Source organism: Symphalangus syndactylus, chromosome 1, assembly GCF_028878055.3.
Source record: "Symphalangus syndactylus isolate Jambi chromosome 1, NHGRI_mSymSyn1-v2.1_pri, whole genome shotgun sequence".
NCBI lineage: Eukaryota > Metazoa > Chordata > Mammalia > Primates > Hylobatidae > Symphalangus > Symphalangus syndactylus.
The window spans coordinates 88,202,271-88,220,791 of record NC_072423.2 but is presented as its reverse complement, the minus strand read 5'-3'; the positions used below and the strand labels follow the sequence as shown (position 1 = coordinate 88,220,791).

At 40.4% G+C, this 18,521-nt stretch overlaps 1 protein-coding gene across 1 annotated transcript; it reads left to right on the top strand.

The window, feature by feature from the left end:
* The first annotated feature begins 585 nt into the window (after positions 1-585).
* CBLIF (cobalamin binding intrinsic factor) lies at positions 586-16,822 on the top strand. The gene is made up of 9 exons (XM_055294002.1): positions 586-710; positions 2,069-2,245; positions 2,981-3,094; positions 3,540-3,680; positions 4,803-4,984; positions 8,783-8,960; positions 10,127-10,328; positions 14,309-14,427; positions 16,550-16,822. Exons 1-9 carry the CDS (start codon positions 632-634, stop codon positions 16,609-16,611), a joined length of 1,254 nt encoding a protein of 417 aa, XP_055149977.1. The 5' UTR covers positions 586-631; the 3' UTR covers positions 16,612-16,822.
* The last annotated feature ends 1,699 nt before the right edge of the window (positions 16,823-18,521 follow it).

The window sequence follows — 18,521 nt, the reverse complement described above, 5'->3', positions numbered from 1 at the left end:
ACCATTTCTGGGAAACCAAGGTCCATTTCTTGCCTAAAGTCAAACAACTTCAAAGAGTCTAGGCTAGAATCCAGGTCCAGGTAGACATCATTAATTTCATAAAGCCAGATGTCACCTGGCAGATCCCTGCCTGAGAGCCTAAAAGGGCATGCTGTAAAGCAGATGCCTAGGATCATAAAATGAGCTGATGCCTATGAATGGCCTAAATCCCAGTGAAGTAGTTACTAAAAAGCAGCCTGGTAACTGATTGGATACAGGAAGGGCTAGAAGAAGTCTTGTTGATACTAGCACATTATCCAAACTTCCTGATGTCTGACCCAGGCCTTTGGTAAAGGACATTTTCTCAACATTGCCTTCACTGCATACCCAGCCCCAGGTTTCTCATATGACTGTGTAACCTAGAAGTCACCTTCAGACACCTTGGAGGGTCTATAGTCGGCAAACTTAGATAAGCAAATGAAAATTTACTTACTTGTATCAGAAAAGGAGAGGTCAGCACAGGGGCAGTTAGGAGAGGCTGGGTTGGGGACAGATTATTCAACAAAGGGAAGCACATATAAGAGAAGGTAAAGAAATATTCCACTTGCAAATCGCGGTACCTGTGGATGAGAGACGTAGACAGGAGAGTGAAATGGCCTGGTTTGCTCTCTACCTCCTGAGCCTTCTCTGGGCTACGGCTGGGACTAGTACCCAGACCCGGAGTTCATGCTGTGAGTATGATGTTTTTCCAAGGAGGTCAGGGAAGCAGTTGCCCTGGGGAAGGGGCTGTGACCTCTGACACTGAGCTCTGCTGATGAGAAAGTGGTTGAAAATAGCAATCACTATAGGAATTCCAAAACGGGTAAGTCTGAGTGTGACTGTGTGCTGTTCATCTTTCCTGACTTAATAGCGTAAGTTCTTTGAGAGGCAAGTCTATACGTTTTTTATTAAGAGAGATGGGGCCAGGTGCAGTGGTTCACACCTGTAATCCCAACACTTTGGGAGACTGAGGCAGGAGGATTGCTTGAGCCCAAGAGTTCAAGACCAGCCTGGGCAACATGGTGAGACTCCATCTCTACAAAAAAAAAAAAAAAAAAATAGATAAAAATAAAAAATTAGCTGGGCGCAGTGGCATGCACCTGTGGTCCCAGCTACTCAGAAAGCTGAAGTAGGAGAATTGCTTGAGCCCAGGAGGTCGAGGCTGCAGTGAGCTATGATCACACCACTGCACTCCAGCCTAGATGACACAGCAGCACCCCGTCTCAAAAAATCAATAAATAAAAATAATAGAGATGAGAGTACTACTGCAGGAATAATGGTTGATGGTACAAAGACAGACACTTAGTGGCTATTGTGACCAGACACCACTACATAGTAGTGAGAGATTTTGGTACTCACTGAAGATAAATTATATCCCAAATCTTTAATATTCTTCATGAAAGAGTGAGAGAAAAAATGAATGCAAGGAAATCAGTGATTTCCAGGAAAGTGATAGAAACTACGAGAAATGTCATGAGCCATATTGCTTGAAGTTACTAAATTTAAAAATCATTTTCTTAAGGATATGGATTATTTGAGAAGATGTAGAAACTAATTATCCTCAAAAGTAAAATCTCAGCATTTTCTCCATTTCTCTTTAGTCATTTACGATACTAATGCTAACCAAGTGTTCTCCTAAAAGGCATCAAAGACGGCCAGGCGAGGTGGCTCACGCCTGTAATCCCAGCACTTTGGGAGGCCAAGAAGGGTGGATTACCTGAGGTCAGAAATTCGAGACTGCCCTGGCCAACATGGTGAAACCCCATCTCTACTAAAAATACAAAAATTAGCCAGGCGTGGTGGTGCGTGCTTGTAATCCCAGCTACTCAGGAAGCTGAGGCAGGAGAATCACTTGAACCTGGGAGGCGGAGGTTGCAGTGAGCCGAGATTGTGCCATTGCACTCTAGCCTGGGCAACAAGAGTGACACTATCTCAAAAACAAAACAAAACAAAAAACAAACAAACAAACAAAAAAATCAAAGACACAGGGATAATGTTTTTGAGAAGGAATGAGGGTCAGAAGGTAAGTAAATGGCTTTCCTCTTGTCAGCCGTTCCCTCAGCACAGGAGCCCTTGGTCAATGGAATACAAGTACTCATGGAGAACTCGGTGACTTCATCAGCCTACCCAAACCCCAGCATCCTGATTGCCATGAATCTGGCTGGAGCCTACAACTTGAAGGCCCAAAAGCTCCTGACTTACCAGCTCATGTCCAGCGACACCGACGGTGAGACATCTGAGCCGCTGGCACTCTCCCTGAATCTCACACATCTCACACCACCTCCAGATCCCAACTCAGTGTCCTTCCCACCCCAATGCTGCCTCTGACTGTAAATAAACTACCCAAACACCTTTCCCTACATACCTGGAAGGTACCTGGAAAGAAACACGTGTGAAGTCAGAGCATTCATGGAGGAGGTCAGTAAAGCAGGGAGAGCTCTGGACTAGACGTCGGAAGAGCAGCCTTCTGGTTCTGGCTCTGCCACGTCATAACTCTGGGATCTGAGACCAGTCACTGGATACTGCTCAGCCTCACCTTGCAGATGATTCTAATAACAATAACCCTACTACTACTAATAGCAATGATAATAATGATAAAATCTCTGTTCTGCCTATCTCCCAGGAGCTGCCTGCAGGCTCAAGTTAGATAAAGTTTAAATTATTTTGTAACTGTAAATTTCTGTATATAAATCTACGAGTATTTTGCTGCTTTTCTAATCATATACCAGGGATTCTCAAATATCAAATACTAGAGTCATCAAGTTACACAGAGGCCACTATATTAAATATTCCCTTACGTATTCTTCCACATTTTTTTCTTTGGAAAGACAGATCAAAGAACTGCTCATATTATTAAAAAGTCAAAATGCTCTAGATAAAAAGCAGAGAACTCATCACTGGCTCCTGGAGAGCTGTCCCCTGAGGATGTCTCTGTCTAACTGTTGTGTTCTCTTCTCTGCAGATCTAACCATTGGGCAGCTTGGCCTCGTCATCATGGCGCTCACCTCCTCCTGCCGAGACGCTGGGGATAAAGTATCCCGTCTACAAAGACAAATGGAGAACTGGGCACCTTCCAGTAAGACCTGACTGGAAGGGAGAAAAGAGTCAGGCACATGGTTTTTCCTAAGAATTTTAAACCCAGAAAGGAAAAGGGTGGGGGTGGAGAGAAAGGAAAGTTAGGGAAGAGACACAATGTATCCTTCACTCTGGTCCTTCTGGTAATCACACAACGGAAAGATTCATTTCCAATCCAAAATGAACTAGAAAAGGTCATGATCCCAAAGACACAAGCTTGTCCAGCCATCGCCTGTCTGAAGACACAGTCATCCCTTTTATTCTTTGCAGATGCCTGATGACATGCTTTTGAAAAACACTGAAATTGCTCTTTGCCTATGCTGTGTCTCTCTTTGGGGGCAGGTTTTCTAGCAATTTCCTTTTCAAAGGCTTGGCTTTTCCTTCTTTGCAAATGTCCTCATCGTGGTGAATGTGAGTCTGATGAAGGTTCTCTGTCCCCTTCCGAGGCCCCAACACTGAAGCATCAGCGTTCTATGGGCCCAGTCTAGCGATCTTGGCACTGTGCCAGAAGAACTCTGAGGCGACCTTGCCAATAGCCGTCCGCTTTGCCAAGACCCTGCTGGCCAACTCCTCTCCCTTCAATGTAGGTGAGTAGGTCACCACTACCCCGAGCTGGGAACATCAGAGGCATCATGCACTGAATGGTGGAGCTGGCAGGGAAGTGGGAAAGGAGAGCATTCCATGGAGGAGGAGCTAAGGACGTGAACGTGCCTGTGGATGGGAGATACTTATCAGATATTTGTTAGGCAGGTGAATTGAGGAGTACATGAAGGAAGGAAGGGGAGGGAGCATTATGTAGAAACGAAGACAATTGATAATATTTGGTATGTCTGGCAGCTACAGAATCTCCGCTGGGAACAATAGTCATGTCATTCAAGTCAGAAGTTCTTCCCAAATTAAATATTAATGTCTTGCTTCAGTTCTCCTCTGCATCCTCTCTTTAATCACTACTGATGCTCCCACACTCCATTCTTTTCGATGCTTCTCCTCATTACGTCCAAATATCCTCTCTCCATTAAACAGCTACTCTCGGAACCCTAACTCATGATGTTTCCCTTCATGGAAACTCAGGGACCACCTTGCGTCTTTGTTCTGCAAGCATATGGCTGCTTGTGAATGGAAGCTTTTCCCTCTCCAACATCATGTCCTCCTTCTGTCCCCTTCTATGGATAATGATCCTTCTCTGTGGGGGCCACTGTCACAGCCCGCATTCATGGTCACCTTTTCTCCTCTGCCAACTCTCTAAGCAATAGTATTATCTCAGGTTTTCACTCCCTTATGCATGCTCCGTCAGCAACCTCTCTTGTTTCAGTTTCTGTCAGACAAACAGGTGAACCACTGCTCTAGGATCCTCCCTGGCGGTTAAGAACAGACTGGTCCCCCTTTCACATCTGGGACCTCACACATTTCTGGGGCATCTCTGCCTCCAGAAATTTGGACTTATTTGCTTCTGGTTGTCAGTAACACTAGCACCCTTAATGAAGTTATGCAACTTTCAAATGGATATTTGGCCCTGCTGCTTACTCAATTTTTCTGAGCCTCCATTTTTTGTCTCTTAAATGGAGATGATTACAGGTACTATTTTATAGGTTGTTCTGAGGAGCAAATAAAATCATGGAGCCAGAATATAATAAGCACACAATAAATGTCAGCTGTTCATATTGCTGTGATGGTGACTATGGTGATCCTATCCCCTCTGTCATTCACAGACACAGGAGCAATGGCAACCTTGGCTCTGACCTGTATGTACAACAAGATCCCTGTAGGTTCAGAGGAAGGTTACAGATCCCTGTTTGGTCAGGTACTAAAGGATATTGTGGAGAAAATCAGCATGAAGATCAAAGATAATGGCATCATAGGAGACATCTACAGTACTGGCCTCGCCATGCAGGTAAACACATGCTGGATGCTCTTGGTTGGGTTCCTGCCAATAAGCCTGGATTGCAGAACCAAGAGGCCAGGCTTCTACCAACATCTCTGTGAAAGTCCAGCTAGTATGACCTGAGATATATTCTTTGTGGTGCCTGGGCCTCAGTTTCTCTACTGGTAAAATGCAGGTAAGTGTTAATTCCTCCCTACCTCCTACGTAAAGTGTGAAAACAAATCTATATGAACTCGTTTCTCTTCCTTGGGAAAAAAAATGAAACAAATAAATCAAGAAATATATTAATTCATTATTAATAATGATCAGTTAATTTGTAATAGTTACAGACTATTACAATTTTGATGTATAAATAATAAGAATATTAAAGCAGGCCCTGTAAAAATATACAATTTTCTGATGCAATCTTACCAGCCAAGTGTTCTTTTTCAGTGTTTTACCTTGATCTAAAAATAGCAAGTTTATACTCAAAATGATTAAGGAAAATAACCTAAAGTTGACCCAGCCTCACAAAAACCCATAGTAAATGGTAAAGCAGATCTATCTGTCAGCCAAGTCCATACTCAATTCTATGCTTTAATAGCATGCATTCTCAAGCCTGGATTCTGTAAGATGTGCTTGGTATTCATAGTTCCAAATCCAACAACCTACCCTACTCTAGTTGATTAGGGCAGCTGCCTCCATAGAAGACAGATGCACCAATGGTAGTGGACAGAAATAACCAACTAGAATCAAAAAATAGCAGCCATCTCTGGCTGAATCCTCTAATCCCAACTGAGAAGTTTGAGCTCCAATGTCTCAAAATGTCCTATGGGGATTAATAGGACCAGGGACTCTTCAACTCAGAAAACCCAGGAAGGGGAGAATCATGGAATGATGATGCCAGCCCTAAACCTAACATAGTTGCGAACTATTAGAAAGAAATTGTCTCCTGGGGAAAACAGTAGAGACTAGTATTGAGATTTCATACATTAAACATTAGAAAAGAATATAAACAGCCTAAGAATTAGTTCATGTTAAACATAAGAGCAAAAAAAATAATTTCCACTTCAATGGACCAAGTATAGAAGTGACTAATAAAAATAAAGTTCACTTCTATGTCACAGTCAGGGAGACTTTGTCATAGAACAAAACCCTGTTTTTTTCATGGCTGAATTTTAAAAGAGCATTCCCAGTGCTCTGGTCTAGAAGCTTTTTGGAAAGAAAAAGGCAATCTGGAAGAGATACAAAAGATGGCTTGGGGATTTTTTTTTTTATGTGTGACTCTCTAAAAATAACCTTGCTTCAATTTAGCACCGGACAGAAAAGTGTTTACTTTTGCTAACTTGGTTTGTGAATTCTGTTTGGATTTTATCACCTGCCAATTACACTCTGATAAGCTGTACCTGGGAATTAAAGCTTTTCCTATCAAAAGGCAGGACCCTGTCTAGATCCAAGTACCACAGGCCATGTGGATTTCTTGTCAGAATACATAATCTCTCCCTACCCTTTTTACTGCCTCTATCTGGAACTTACTTAGGCATCCTGAAATCTGGAATCAATAGGTGTCTAATATATAATATTTTCCTAATCTAAAATATTCTGATATAGAAAATCAAAGGGCTCTGGAACTATCACAGTTTAGGTTTGACTCCCAGACCTGCCACCATCTCAGACAAATATTGAATTTCCCCAAATTTTATTTTCCCCATAATAATAAGGTTGCAATTAGGTGAAATAAAGTGTGGTATGCAAAAAAATGCATGCATAATGTCATGCTTAACAATTGTTCAAGATCTGTCTCAGCAGAGCAGTGATGCTAGTAAACTTCCTTTTCAGTCTTTGTTCACCTTCTTCCAAGAAGTCAGTACACTTCCAGTGGCCCAGGCCACGCTCATCCCTACCCAAAGACGCTCATGAGGCATTTCCTCTGTTCCAGAACTTCTCATCTTTCTTCCATGAATATCCTATTACTTTCAAGCTTCCTCTGATAGGCGCTTATTTTGAAAATGGATCTGATAGGCCAGGCGTGATGGTTCACACCTGTAATCCCAGCACTTCGGGAGGCCGAGGCGGGCAGATCACTTGGGGTCAGGAGTTCAAGACCAGCCTGGCCAATATGGTGAAACCCCATCTCTACTAAAAATACAAAAATTAGCCAGATGTGGTGGCAGGCACCTATAATCCCAGCTGCTCAGGAGGCTGAGGCAGGAGAATCACTTGAACCCGGGAGACGGAGGTTGCAGTGAGCCGAGATTGCACCAGTGCATTCCAGCCTGGGCGTCACAGCAAGACTCCATCTCAAAAAAAAAAAAAAAAAAAAGAAAAGAAAAAGAAAGAAAAGAAAAGAGAACTGATAAACTTCTTGATGGACAGTTATTAATGACGTCTAACCACTTAATGTGTTATCCTCTCACATCATTGGTGATGTGTAATCCCAATGAATATATCTTGCTTAGTGAAATTTCGGAGGTGCATATGACAAGTGGACCAGATATTGTTGCTGAGGAGCACCCACCTGATGCCCTTAAACCAACTGCCTTGTAAAGTGGCCTCTGTCCAGGGCCATGCTTCATAGATGCTGAGGTTCAGTGATGGTCGTCTGTGTCACAACTGCCCAGTTGTGCATACTGACCCTAGCTGAGACAGCCACTTCTGACTCCTCTCTCTCTCTTCTCCCATTTCCTATTCCAATCTTCAGGTGAACCAGTCATTAACAATCTCAGCCTATTAACATGCTGTGGTGGCCATAATCAGCACTGTAAAGGAAGGGAGGTGATAATGACAGCTTCCACATCACACATCACATATCACGAAATGCTTTTATACATTAGCCCCTTGGAACCGCAAATGACTCCCCCAACAATAGCAGAAGTTATTATTTCTATTTTATTCATGCGAGAGATAATGCAGCAAAATAGGTGAATGGCTGAATGGCTTGGTGTATTACTCAAGACTCATTTTGCAAGTAGCAGAAACCCAAATCCTTTTAGCTCAAGAAAAAAAAAATGAGGATTTACTGTTCACATACACTGGGAAGTCTAGGGCTGAATTAGGTGGTTTCAGGAATAACCAGAATAAAGGGCTCAAATCATGATATCAGGAGCCATTCTTTTTTCATTGTCCAGCCCTGATTTTCCTCATTCTTTCCTGCTGCAGGGCTTCTTCAGAGTGGCTGAGCAAGATGGTCACTAGCAGCTTACTGTTTACTTGCGTGGTCCCAGTTGAATAACCTTAGCAGGGAAAAAAAAAATCTTTCGGTCTCCCAATGTCATTGTATGTTAGGGAATGACTCTGATTAGTACATGTGTCCACCAATGACTGTCATCAAGGGGATGGTGACCACCATCAGCCCAGCCCAGGTCATGAGTCCATCCTGGGCCAGGGTTATGGAGGCTCTGAGAGTCCTGACGCAAGCATAAAGTGAGGGAAAAGTCCACCAAAGGGGGCGCATGACAACATAAAACAAGGGGTCTACTCCGTTTATGTGGCTAGATTATCCTAGGCTAAAGCTCCCTCTGGAGCCCAGCTCTCACCCTCACTCTACATTCAAGAGCCGTTCTTAAATATGACTGCCTAATAGTGTTCCCTGGATCTGATCATTGCACAGTTCTGTGTCTACTGTCTGACAGACACTGTGCTAAGTGGTGGGGACATAGCATTGAAGACAAATGTGTTCCAAACCTTACATAGCATTGGCTTTGCATTCTGGGTGACTACGTGATCACAATGATTAGTGATCAAGTTTATCTCTTAAGACATGTAAGAGCCAACTCTCAGCTATGCCTAATTTCTCTTCCTCTCTCTCTTTCTGTCTTTGTGTCCCAGGCTCTCTCTGTAACACCTGAGCCACCTAAAAAGGAATGGAACTGCAAGACGACTATGGATATGATACTGGATGAGATTAAGCAGGGGAAATTCCACAACCCCATGTCCATTGCTCAAATCCTCCCTTCCCTGAAAGGCAAGACATACCTAGATGTGCCCCAGGTCACTTGTAGCCCTGGTAAGACATCCACCTCTCCTTATGTCATAAAGCAGCAACTTATGCCAGAAATGACATGTGGATCAATGTTAAGTGGTATATAGGCTTGTAATGTCCATTATTCCCATGTGGGCAGAGCACATCTGACTCCCAGTCCTTAAGAGTGTGTGCTAGCACACAGACATACCTTCCTGCACTCAGAACTCAGCCCCATATCTACTTCATTCAGCATATATTTATGCAGCTCCTACTATGTGCAAAGCATTTTGTGGGATACTAGAGGTAGGAGAAGCTCCACGGTCCCAACTATCAACTAACATATATAGCTTCATTTATTCATTTGACAAATGTACCATCAAACACTATGCATATCTTATCATATCTGCCTTTCGCAAAGTCAGAAGACAGATGTGTAAACAAAAACTACAATATTTGGGACAATCGAGTAAGTATTAAATAGAAGTTAAAGCCACACACAGTGCAAATGCAAAAAAGAAAAATAGTGACCAGTTGTTGATTTTGTTTGGGAGGCTTCGGAGAAGAACAGAATTCATATTTAAGTCGAGCTTTAAAGATCTAAATATGAAAGCTCAATGCATGCAACATAACAATCAGATGGAGTGGAAACCTAGCATATCACTTTTTAATTAAAAATATATTTTATCCAATTATGCTATAATTGAAAGACATTTAAAATTCAAACATTACAGAAATATGCGTTTAGAAAGTGGAAGTCTTGCATAAAAACTTATCACTCCAGAGATTACTAGTGTTTGGTATGGATTCCTCAAACTCTTTTTTTTTTTTTTAATAAAATGCTAACATAAAGCATCATTCCTCTTGCATTGCATGAACTTCCTAAGACAAGAAGCGATTAATAAGTTTCTTGTGTATCTCAATGCAGAATGTGGAGACCAAAATCAAGCAAACTGATCCCAGTCCTACCAAACACTACCACATTCACTCAACCCCTTAGGCTGCTTCCCAGTGATGTCCCAACCTTAACAAGGTGGCTATGGAGTTTTTGCTGGAATTCTATGCTAGTTGTCCAAGTACTTTGTTAAATGGTATGAAACTCACTACTTTCTTGAAATGTCTTCTGGGGTGAGTTGCCAATAACAGAGATTTTGCACCTATGATACAAACCCCACAATCTTTGACAAATGTGGCCTCTTTGCCCTTCACAGATCATGAGGTACAACCAACTCTACCCAGCAACCCTGGCCCTGGCCCCACCTCCGCATCTAACATCACTGTCATATACACCATAAATAACCAGCTGAGGGGGGTTGAGCTGCTCTTCAACGAGACCATCGATGTTAGTGTGAAAAATGGGTCAGTGTTACTTGTTGTCCTAGAAGAAGCACAGCGCAAAAATCCTATGTTCAAGTGAGTATTACAAATGTCATTCATCATTCTCTCCAGGCCTGATTTGAATTCCCATTTTTAATCCATCCTGTTTTCTTAATTTTTTTCCTTTTGATAACAGATTTTTATTTAATAGCCAATTGAGCAGCTTACAATCTAATAAATAGGTAAGGCTCTCAGGAAAACTTAAATTATACAAGTCAATGTATGATGAAGTTTTAAAAACAAAAATTCAGAGGAGATTCGAAAGTCCATCGCAGAGTAGAATAGGCAAAAGAGACTTTGTAGCTTTGAACCACAAAGAATAGGTACTATTTAGGAAGATGTGGGAAGAGGTAAGTCCAGAAAAAGAAATGGCCAGAACAGGCCGGGCATGGTGGCTCACGCCTGTAATCCCAGCACTTTGGGAGGCCAAGGCATGTGGATCACTTTAGGTCAGGAGTTCAAGACCAGCCTGACCAACATGGTGAAACCCCGTCTCTACTAAAAACACAAAATTAGCCGGGTGTGGTGGCACATGCCTGTAATCCCAGCTATTCAGGAGGCTGAGGCAGGAGAATCGCTTGAACCCGGGAGACGGAGGTTGAGGTGAGCCGAGATCATGCCATTGCACTCCAGCCTGGGCAACAAGAGTGAAACTCTGTCTCAAAAAAAAAGGAAAAGAAAAGAAAAGAAATGACCAGAACAAAGCATTTGCGATAAGACTGAGCAACGAATTTGGGGCCAATGAATAGGCCAGGTGGACACACCAGGTTGGCTGACAGTGTAAAAGTCTTGAAATACCAGGTTCAGGAGACTAGACTGCATTTTGCAATCTTTGAGTAAGAAAATCCACTTTGTAAAATGTTGCTTAGGTCATGAAAATAGGAGACAAGGCTAAAACGTAGGACATGACTCCAGTAATGGAGCTGTGAAGTGACGATGACTTCTTCTGGGATACACAGACCCACACCAAGGCTCTGTGAGTGATGGGACATAGAGGTCAAGAGAAAGAAGCTTCAAAACTATTGATTAAAGGGTCAAGAAGAATATCTTTCAAAGAAAGAGATTAAATTCCTTAGATATGTTTAATGGTGGGCATTTGAAATAGGAATCTTAGAAGGCTTTTGGAGGTATAGTCCAGGCACAGTGGCTCACACCTGTAATTACAGCACTTTGGGAGGCTGAGGCGGGTGGATCACTTGAGGTTAGGAGTTCGAGACCAGCCTGGCCAACATGGTGAAACCCCGTGCCTACTAAAAATACAAAAATTAGCCAGGCATGGTGGTGCATGCCTGTGGTCCCAGCTACCCGGGAGGCTGAGATGGGAAAATTGCTTGAGCCTGGGAGGTGGAGGTTGCAGTGAGCCGAGATCATGCCACTGCACCTCCAGCCTGGGAGACAGAGTGAGACTCTGTCTCAAAAAAAAAAAAAAAAAAAAAAAAAAGGAAGGAAGGAAGGAATTGAGAGAGAAAGAAGAAAAGAAAGAGAAAGAAAGAAAGAAAGAAAGAAAGAAAGAAGAAAGAAAGAAAGAAAGAAAGAAAGAAAGAAAGAAAGAAAGAAGGAAAGAAAGAAAAAAGAGAAAGAAAGAAAAAGAAAGGCAGGCTTTTGGAAGCATAGAGGAAGTACTAGGAAAAGAGGTCATGACAGGCAAAGAAAAAATTGGACAGTCATCTCTTAGAGGTGATGACCTAAGTCAAGAATCCATGCAGTAAGTAGCAGATACATGCACCCAATAAAACCATAAGACATATTTAGTTATTCTCATTTTACAGATAGGACCCTTAGGCCCCAAGAAGTTAATAATATTCCTAAGATCACATAACACGTAACTAATAGAGTTGAGAGCAGAACCCAGGTTGGACTGAATCTGATGCTCATGTTCTTTCCATGCCCCTCTCAGGGTAGGGGGAAATACAGGAATAAATCACAGAGGAGAAATTTAACTTTTAGGGAATGTTTATAGTTTGCAAAAAGAGGAAGCAGTAAAGAAACATGGAGAAGTCTAAGCTATAGGAGGAGAGGAGGAAAAATGCCAAGTCATGGAAAGGAAAAAAGCATTTTTCTTTTTCAAAGAAAAAATGATCCAAATTCTTCAGAAAGATATCAAGAGGGAATACTGACAAAGGCTAAGGAATTGACAACTGAGTGATGCCACGTGGGGGTCTATTCCACCCGGTTCTGTTGAGCACATTGTGTCTGCTGCTTACTGCACAACTCCATAACTTCCTTAACTTCCATAGACAGCTCAGGATAAAAATTGCACTTCAAAACTGTTTAATTTCTTTTTTTTTTTGAGACAGAGTTTTGCTCTTGTCACCCAGGCTGGAGTGCAATGGCGCGATCTCGGCTCACTGCAACCCCCACCTCCCGGGTTCAAGTGATTCTCCTGCCTCAGCCTCCTGAGTAGCTGGGATTATAGGCACCCGCCACCATGCCCTGCTAATTTTTGTATTTTCAGTAGAGATGGGGTTTCAGCATGTTGGCCAGGCTGGTCTCGAACTCCTGACCTCAGGTGATCCACCCACCTCAGCATCTCAAAGTGCTGGGATTACTGGCATGAGCCACTGCGTCTGGCCCAAAAATATTTAATTTTAAAACCCTCTGAATATACCGTACTTTGCTTCTCTGAAGTTAGCTTTAATTTTACCTAATTTTTCTTTTTCTGATTATAAACGTAATAAATACATATAGCAGAAATTTTGAAGGAAAAAGCATAAATAAGAAAAATCATCTACAGTCCACACACCATATCACAACTATTAATTTTTTTATAACTTTTGTAGGTTTTTTCTATGCATATTACAAATAGGTGTGATCAGTCATATATATGGGACAGACAGATATTTCATGTAAAATTTGTATCTCATATTTTCACTTAATATTATTGCATAAGTAGTTTCCTGTGTTACTGAAAATTACTGACAAATATTTTCACGGCTTCCAAATATTTAATCTTGGATATTCATTCCATCACTCATATAATTATTTACCCATTTGGGGGAATTTACATTTTTTTAATTTGATTATTAATAGGTGTTTTCAAAATCCATTCATTTTCATTTCATTTCATTCTAAGTGAAGTAATTTCATATTCATTAATCATTTGCACGTTTGCTTTTTAAAAAATTTATTTATTTATTTATTTTGAGATCAGGTTATGAGACTGGCTAATTTTTGTATTTTTGTTAGAGATGGGGTTTCACCATATTGCCAAGGCTGGTCTCGAACTCCTGGGCTCAAGCAATCTGCCCTCTTCAGCCTCCCAAAGTGCTGGGATTACAGGCATGAGCCACTGCACCTGGCCCATTTTCTCTTTTTTTTTTTTTTTTAACAACTTTTATTTTAAGTTTGGGGTACATTTGCAGGTTTGTTACATAGGTAAACTGTGTCATGGGGTTTGTTGTACAGATTATTTCATCACCCAGGTATTAATTCTACTACCCATTAGTTATTTCTCCTGATCCTGTCCCTCCTCCCAACCTGTACCCTCTGATAGGCCCCCGTGTGTGTTGTTCCCCTCTGTATATTCATGTGTTCTCATCATTTTGCTCCCACTTATAAGTAAGAACATGCAGTATTTGGTTTTCTGTTCCTGTGTTAGTTTGCTAAGGATAATGGCCTCCATCCATGTCCATTGCAGCACAATTCACAATAGCAAAGACATGGAATCAACCTAAATGCCCATCAATAGTAAACTGGTTAAAGCACTTTCTCATTTGATTTTATCTGATCATTTTATCAGATAAAATCATGCTCAAAAGAGAATATCATTTAAAATGTCTGAAGCATTTATCTGAAGCATTTAAAGTGTCTCTATCCTGGCGGGTGGATTGCTTGAGTCCAGGATTTCGAGGCTGCCATGAGCTAGGATCTCACCACTAGCCTGGGTAACAAAGTGACACTTTGTCTCTAAAAAATTAATTAACTAATTAATTAATTGACTGTCTCTATCCCTTCATCTTACCCCTTATTCCCTGACCTAAAGTGAGATGTTAATCATATATAAACTTTTTTTTTAGATTTGAAACCACAATGACATCTTGGGGCCTTCTCGTCTCTTCTATCAACAATATCGCTGAAAATGTTAATCACAAGACATACTGGCAGTTCCTTAGTGGCGTAACACCTTTGAATGAAGGTGAGGGAAGAAAAGGCATAGGCGTTATCTTCCATAGTCTGAAGGCTACATTCCTTAATTATTTTTTCATTTAATTTATTCATTCATTCACTTAATAATTATGAGATCATATGTGTATAAACAATAATTCTATAGACAGTGATTGCTTATATATGTATATACATATGTATTTTGTATATATATATATAACCATTACATAGAGAAAGATTAATTCTGTAGGCAGCGATAATACTTTTCACAGAGAAGGAAAGTAAGTCTTAGAGACATTAAAGGGTCGTGTACAAGGCATGCATCTAGAAGGTAAAAGTGGATAATCAAACCCAGGTTTCCAAACTCTAGGACAAATGTGCTTTGTACAAAAGTTTCACTCAAAATTCATGCTTCACCTTCATTTTTAAAAAAATCTCCAAAGAGAGGAATGCCTGCATATGGATGTTGGTGCATGTTTCCCCTGAAAAAGTTAGGAGAAAGTGGGAAGAATAAAACTCAGACTTCAGCAAAACCTTAACATTTGTTAAAGCTTTGGCACACATATTAAAATATTCCCCAATTTAAAGAGCATTGCTGTATGGTTTTAGTCTAAGCATGATGTTACCTAATTAACCTGATGTTAACTGTCACCATTCAGAGACATGTAAAGCCAAATAAAGTCACACTAGAGCCAAGGCCACTTGGCTTGGTAAAGATGCTTCATTATCCAATATTACAGTGGAGGAGATGTTTTTCTTAGAGTCTATCATGTATTTAGCAAAATCTTGCCAGTCAGAATTTGTGGATTTGTAGCAAAGCATATAATAAAGATCTTGGAGTCACAGAGGACTTGCTTAGAAGCTCTTTCTCTTATTTAATAGCTGCATTACATTAGTAGTAAATCTGTGAGCCAGTTTCCACAGCTTTAAAATGGAAATTGCATTAATCATTTATTGGGTTATTGTAAGGACTGGAAATAATATACTTAGAATGATTAATACAATGTTTTTTGCATGGCATGTATTCAAAAATACTAATCATCATTATTATTAGTTTTCCCATCGCCTTCATCCCAACAAACGTCTCTATTAAAATATCCTATATACCCCATAAATGTACACACCTACTATGTATCCAGAAAAATTAAAAATTTTTTAAATACCCAGAATTTTTTTTAAAAAAGAAAGTAATTCACTTTGGGAGGCCAAGGCAGGCAGATCAGGAGGTCAGAAGATCGAGACCATCCTGGCTAACATGGTGAAACCCCGTCTCTACTAAAAATACAAAAAAATTAGCCGGGCGTGGTGGTGGGTGCCTGTAGTCCCAGCTACTCGGGAGGCTGAGGCAGGAGAATAGCGTGAACCCAGAAGGTGGAGCTTGCAGTGAGCCAAGATTGCGCCACTGCACACTCCAGCCTGGGTGACAGAGCCAGACTCCATCTCAAAAAAAAAAAAAAAGAAAAAGAAAGTAATTGCCCCAGGAACTTAAATCAGGCATATTCTCATGTCTACCAATTACTTTTCTTCCCTGGGAGAAAGAATGGTAAAGGCCTTTGAGAAACAAAAATATTTGGGCCTGAAACTGTCATTCCTTCTGTTGCCCAGCTACCTGAAAGGTAACAGATATTGCCATCATCTATCTTTCCTGTTCTGAAAGACAAAAATTCTCCACCCACTGCTCTTTCTTAAGTCTTACAAAATCTTCAAAAAGGAACAGGAGGTTCTCCCTTCAATGCCCTAATTTTGGCCTAAATAAGCCATTTTAACAATAACCACCATTTATTGCACAATTATTCTGTGTCAGGTACTGTACTAGGTACCCAGCGGTCATTATTCCTAATTCTGAAAATAACTCTTCAGAGTAAATATTATTAACAAAATCTTGTATGTGAGGAAAAAGAGACTCGCACATCTTAAAGAGTGTACCCAAAGACTTACTCCATGAAGTGGTGACCAGAGACTGGAAACAAGAACTCCCTAAATCTCAGTTTCATGTTCTCTTCATCATCAAACTGTCTGTTTCTCTCTAGGATGATTTTACTCCTTTAAAAAATTTTAGTGGGTTCAGTGCATTTAGCTCACTGCATCCCTTGGGGAATAGAGGTGGTTACATGCACCACAGTCACCTCATGTTATTCTCTGCTTATTTCCAGGGGTTGCTGACTATATACCCTTCAACCACGAGCACATCACAGCCAATTTCACACAGTACTAAGGAAGAGGTGGGTTCAGCTTCTATCAAACATCTCCAAAGGATGGGTGAAATTTTTTCCACTTCATTTTAAATCTATGCAAAAAAGTGAATGCCTGTGATGCTACCATATTCCTGGTAATAACATGGAAAACCACTATGGAAAATAAAAATACAAAGTTCACTGGAGTCTCAACATCTATGACTCATGAAAATAAAATTTTCAGCTTCTCAACACAATGACTGCCAATCATCATTTAAACCTAAGGTGAAGGGAAAAGGGAGAGTAGCTGATATTTTTGGATATCATTCTGATTTCTTGATTAATTAAATAGAACACTCCCTATTTCTACAAATGATATATTTTTTAAATTTCATATTTTCTTATCATACCAAGTACTCCTTTTCAAATTGCCTAATGTAAATATGCCCACGTATATACATACATGTATACATGAAATGGCCAAACATTTCAACATATAAAACTCCCAGATGGTTCAAAACTTGGTAATTGATGTTATGTCTTAACTCTCTCCTTCCATTTCCATTTTTTTGTTAAATTCATATTTAAAATATATATTTAGATCATTTACATATGTAGTAAGTTAACTTATATTCAATATATTATACAGAATTTAATATATCATATATTTTACATGATTATATATAACTTAATATTTGTTATGTGATTATATATAATTCAACATATTATATATTTTATATGATAAATAGATATAGATCTTTGAAAAAAATTAAGCTTTCAAAGATAAACATAATTCTAATCTCTACTGGTAGGAGTGAACACTGGTACAAACTATCTAGAGAATAATACAAAAATTTGTATCAAAAGACCTAAAATGACCGGGTGTGGTGGCTCATGCCTGTAATCCCAGAAGTTTGGGAGGCCAAGGAAGGTGGATCACCTGAGGTCAGGAGTTCGAGACCACCTGACCAACATGGTGAAACCCTTCTCTACTAAAAATACAAATATTAGCCTGGTGTGGTGGCACGTGCCTATAATTCCAGTTACTTGGGAGGCTGAGGGAGGAGAACCACTTAAACCCAGGAGTCAGAGGTTACTATGAGCCGAGATCACACCATTGCACTCCAGCCTGGGCAACAAGAACAAAACTCCATCTCAAAAAAAAAAAAAAAAAAAAAGCAGGCCTAAAATATACACACCTTTGGCCAAAAAAAAATCCCAATTCTGAAATTTATATATATATATATATACATACATGAGGACACATAAATATACAAGAATCAAAAGGTCAGCTGTAACTACTATAGACAAGAGCTTAGGTGTACAGCCACAAAACACTTCCTAAAACTGAACCCCAGAATCAGATAGACTGAACTGCCCAGGCACAAGCCTCCCATCTGGGCATCTTAGAGCAAGTACCTGCTCTCTGGTAACAGTCTGGCTCCTAGGAGAAGGAGGTGTGGGCCACACAGGCCCAGGTCCTCATTTCAAACTTATCTAGTAGGTAACTCTCTCTATCCCAGAAAAAGGCCAAGACTGTCACTATAATAGAAGGAAATCTCAGGGGTGGTGAGTAAAGTGCTCTCACATAACAAAATGTTTACAATATGAGAAAAAATAGAACAATCTAGATGTCCAACAATAAGACAATGGACAAACTGGTGCATCCATATGATGGGATACTTAAAAGTTACTAAAAGTCATGTTGAAGATAAATTCTTACCGACATGAAAAGACGTTCATGATGAACATGAACGAAGTGAGTGAATGAAGTGAATGAAGGCAACTCCAAGTGAATGAAGGCAAGTACACGACGATATTATAATATTGTCATGCTGGAGTGTTTCAGTGGTGATCTCTGTGTGCAGAATTATTGGAGATTGGGTTTTTTTATTTGCGTCTCTGTTTTCTAAGTTTTAGCTATTCAACACATAATAATTGAGCAACTGGA

Excerpts from the sequence above, each read along its gene's own strand:
- CBLIF (XM_055294002.1), top strand. The coding sequence starts at position 632 with ATGGCCTGGTTTGCTCTCTACCTCCTGAGCCTTCTCTGGGCTACGGCT. Across the intron at positions 10,329-14,308 it reads CGCAAAAATCCTATGTTCAA|ATTTGAAACCACAATGACAT; the intron begins GTGAGTATTACA and ends CTTTTTTTTTAG. Across the intron at positions 14,428-16,549 it reads CGTAACACCTTTGAATGAAG|GGGTTGCTGACTATATACCC; the intron begins GTGAGGGAAGAA and ends GCTTATTTCCAG.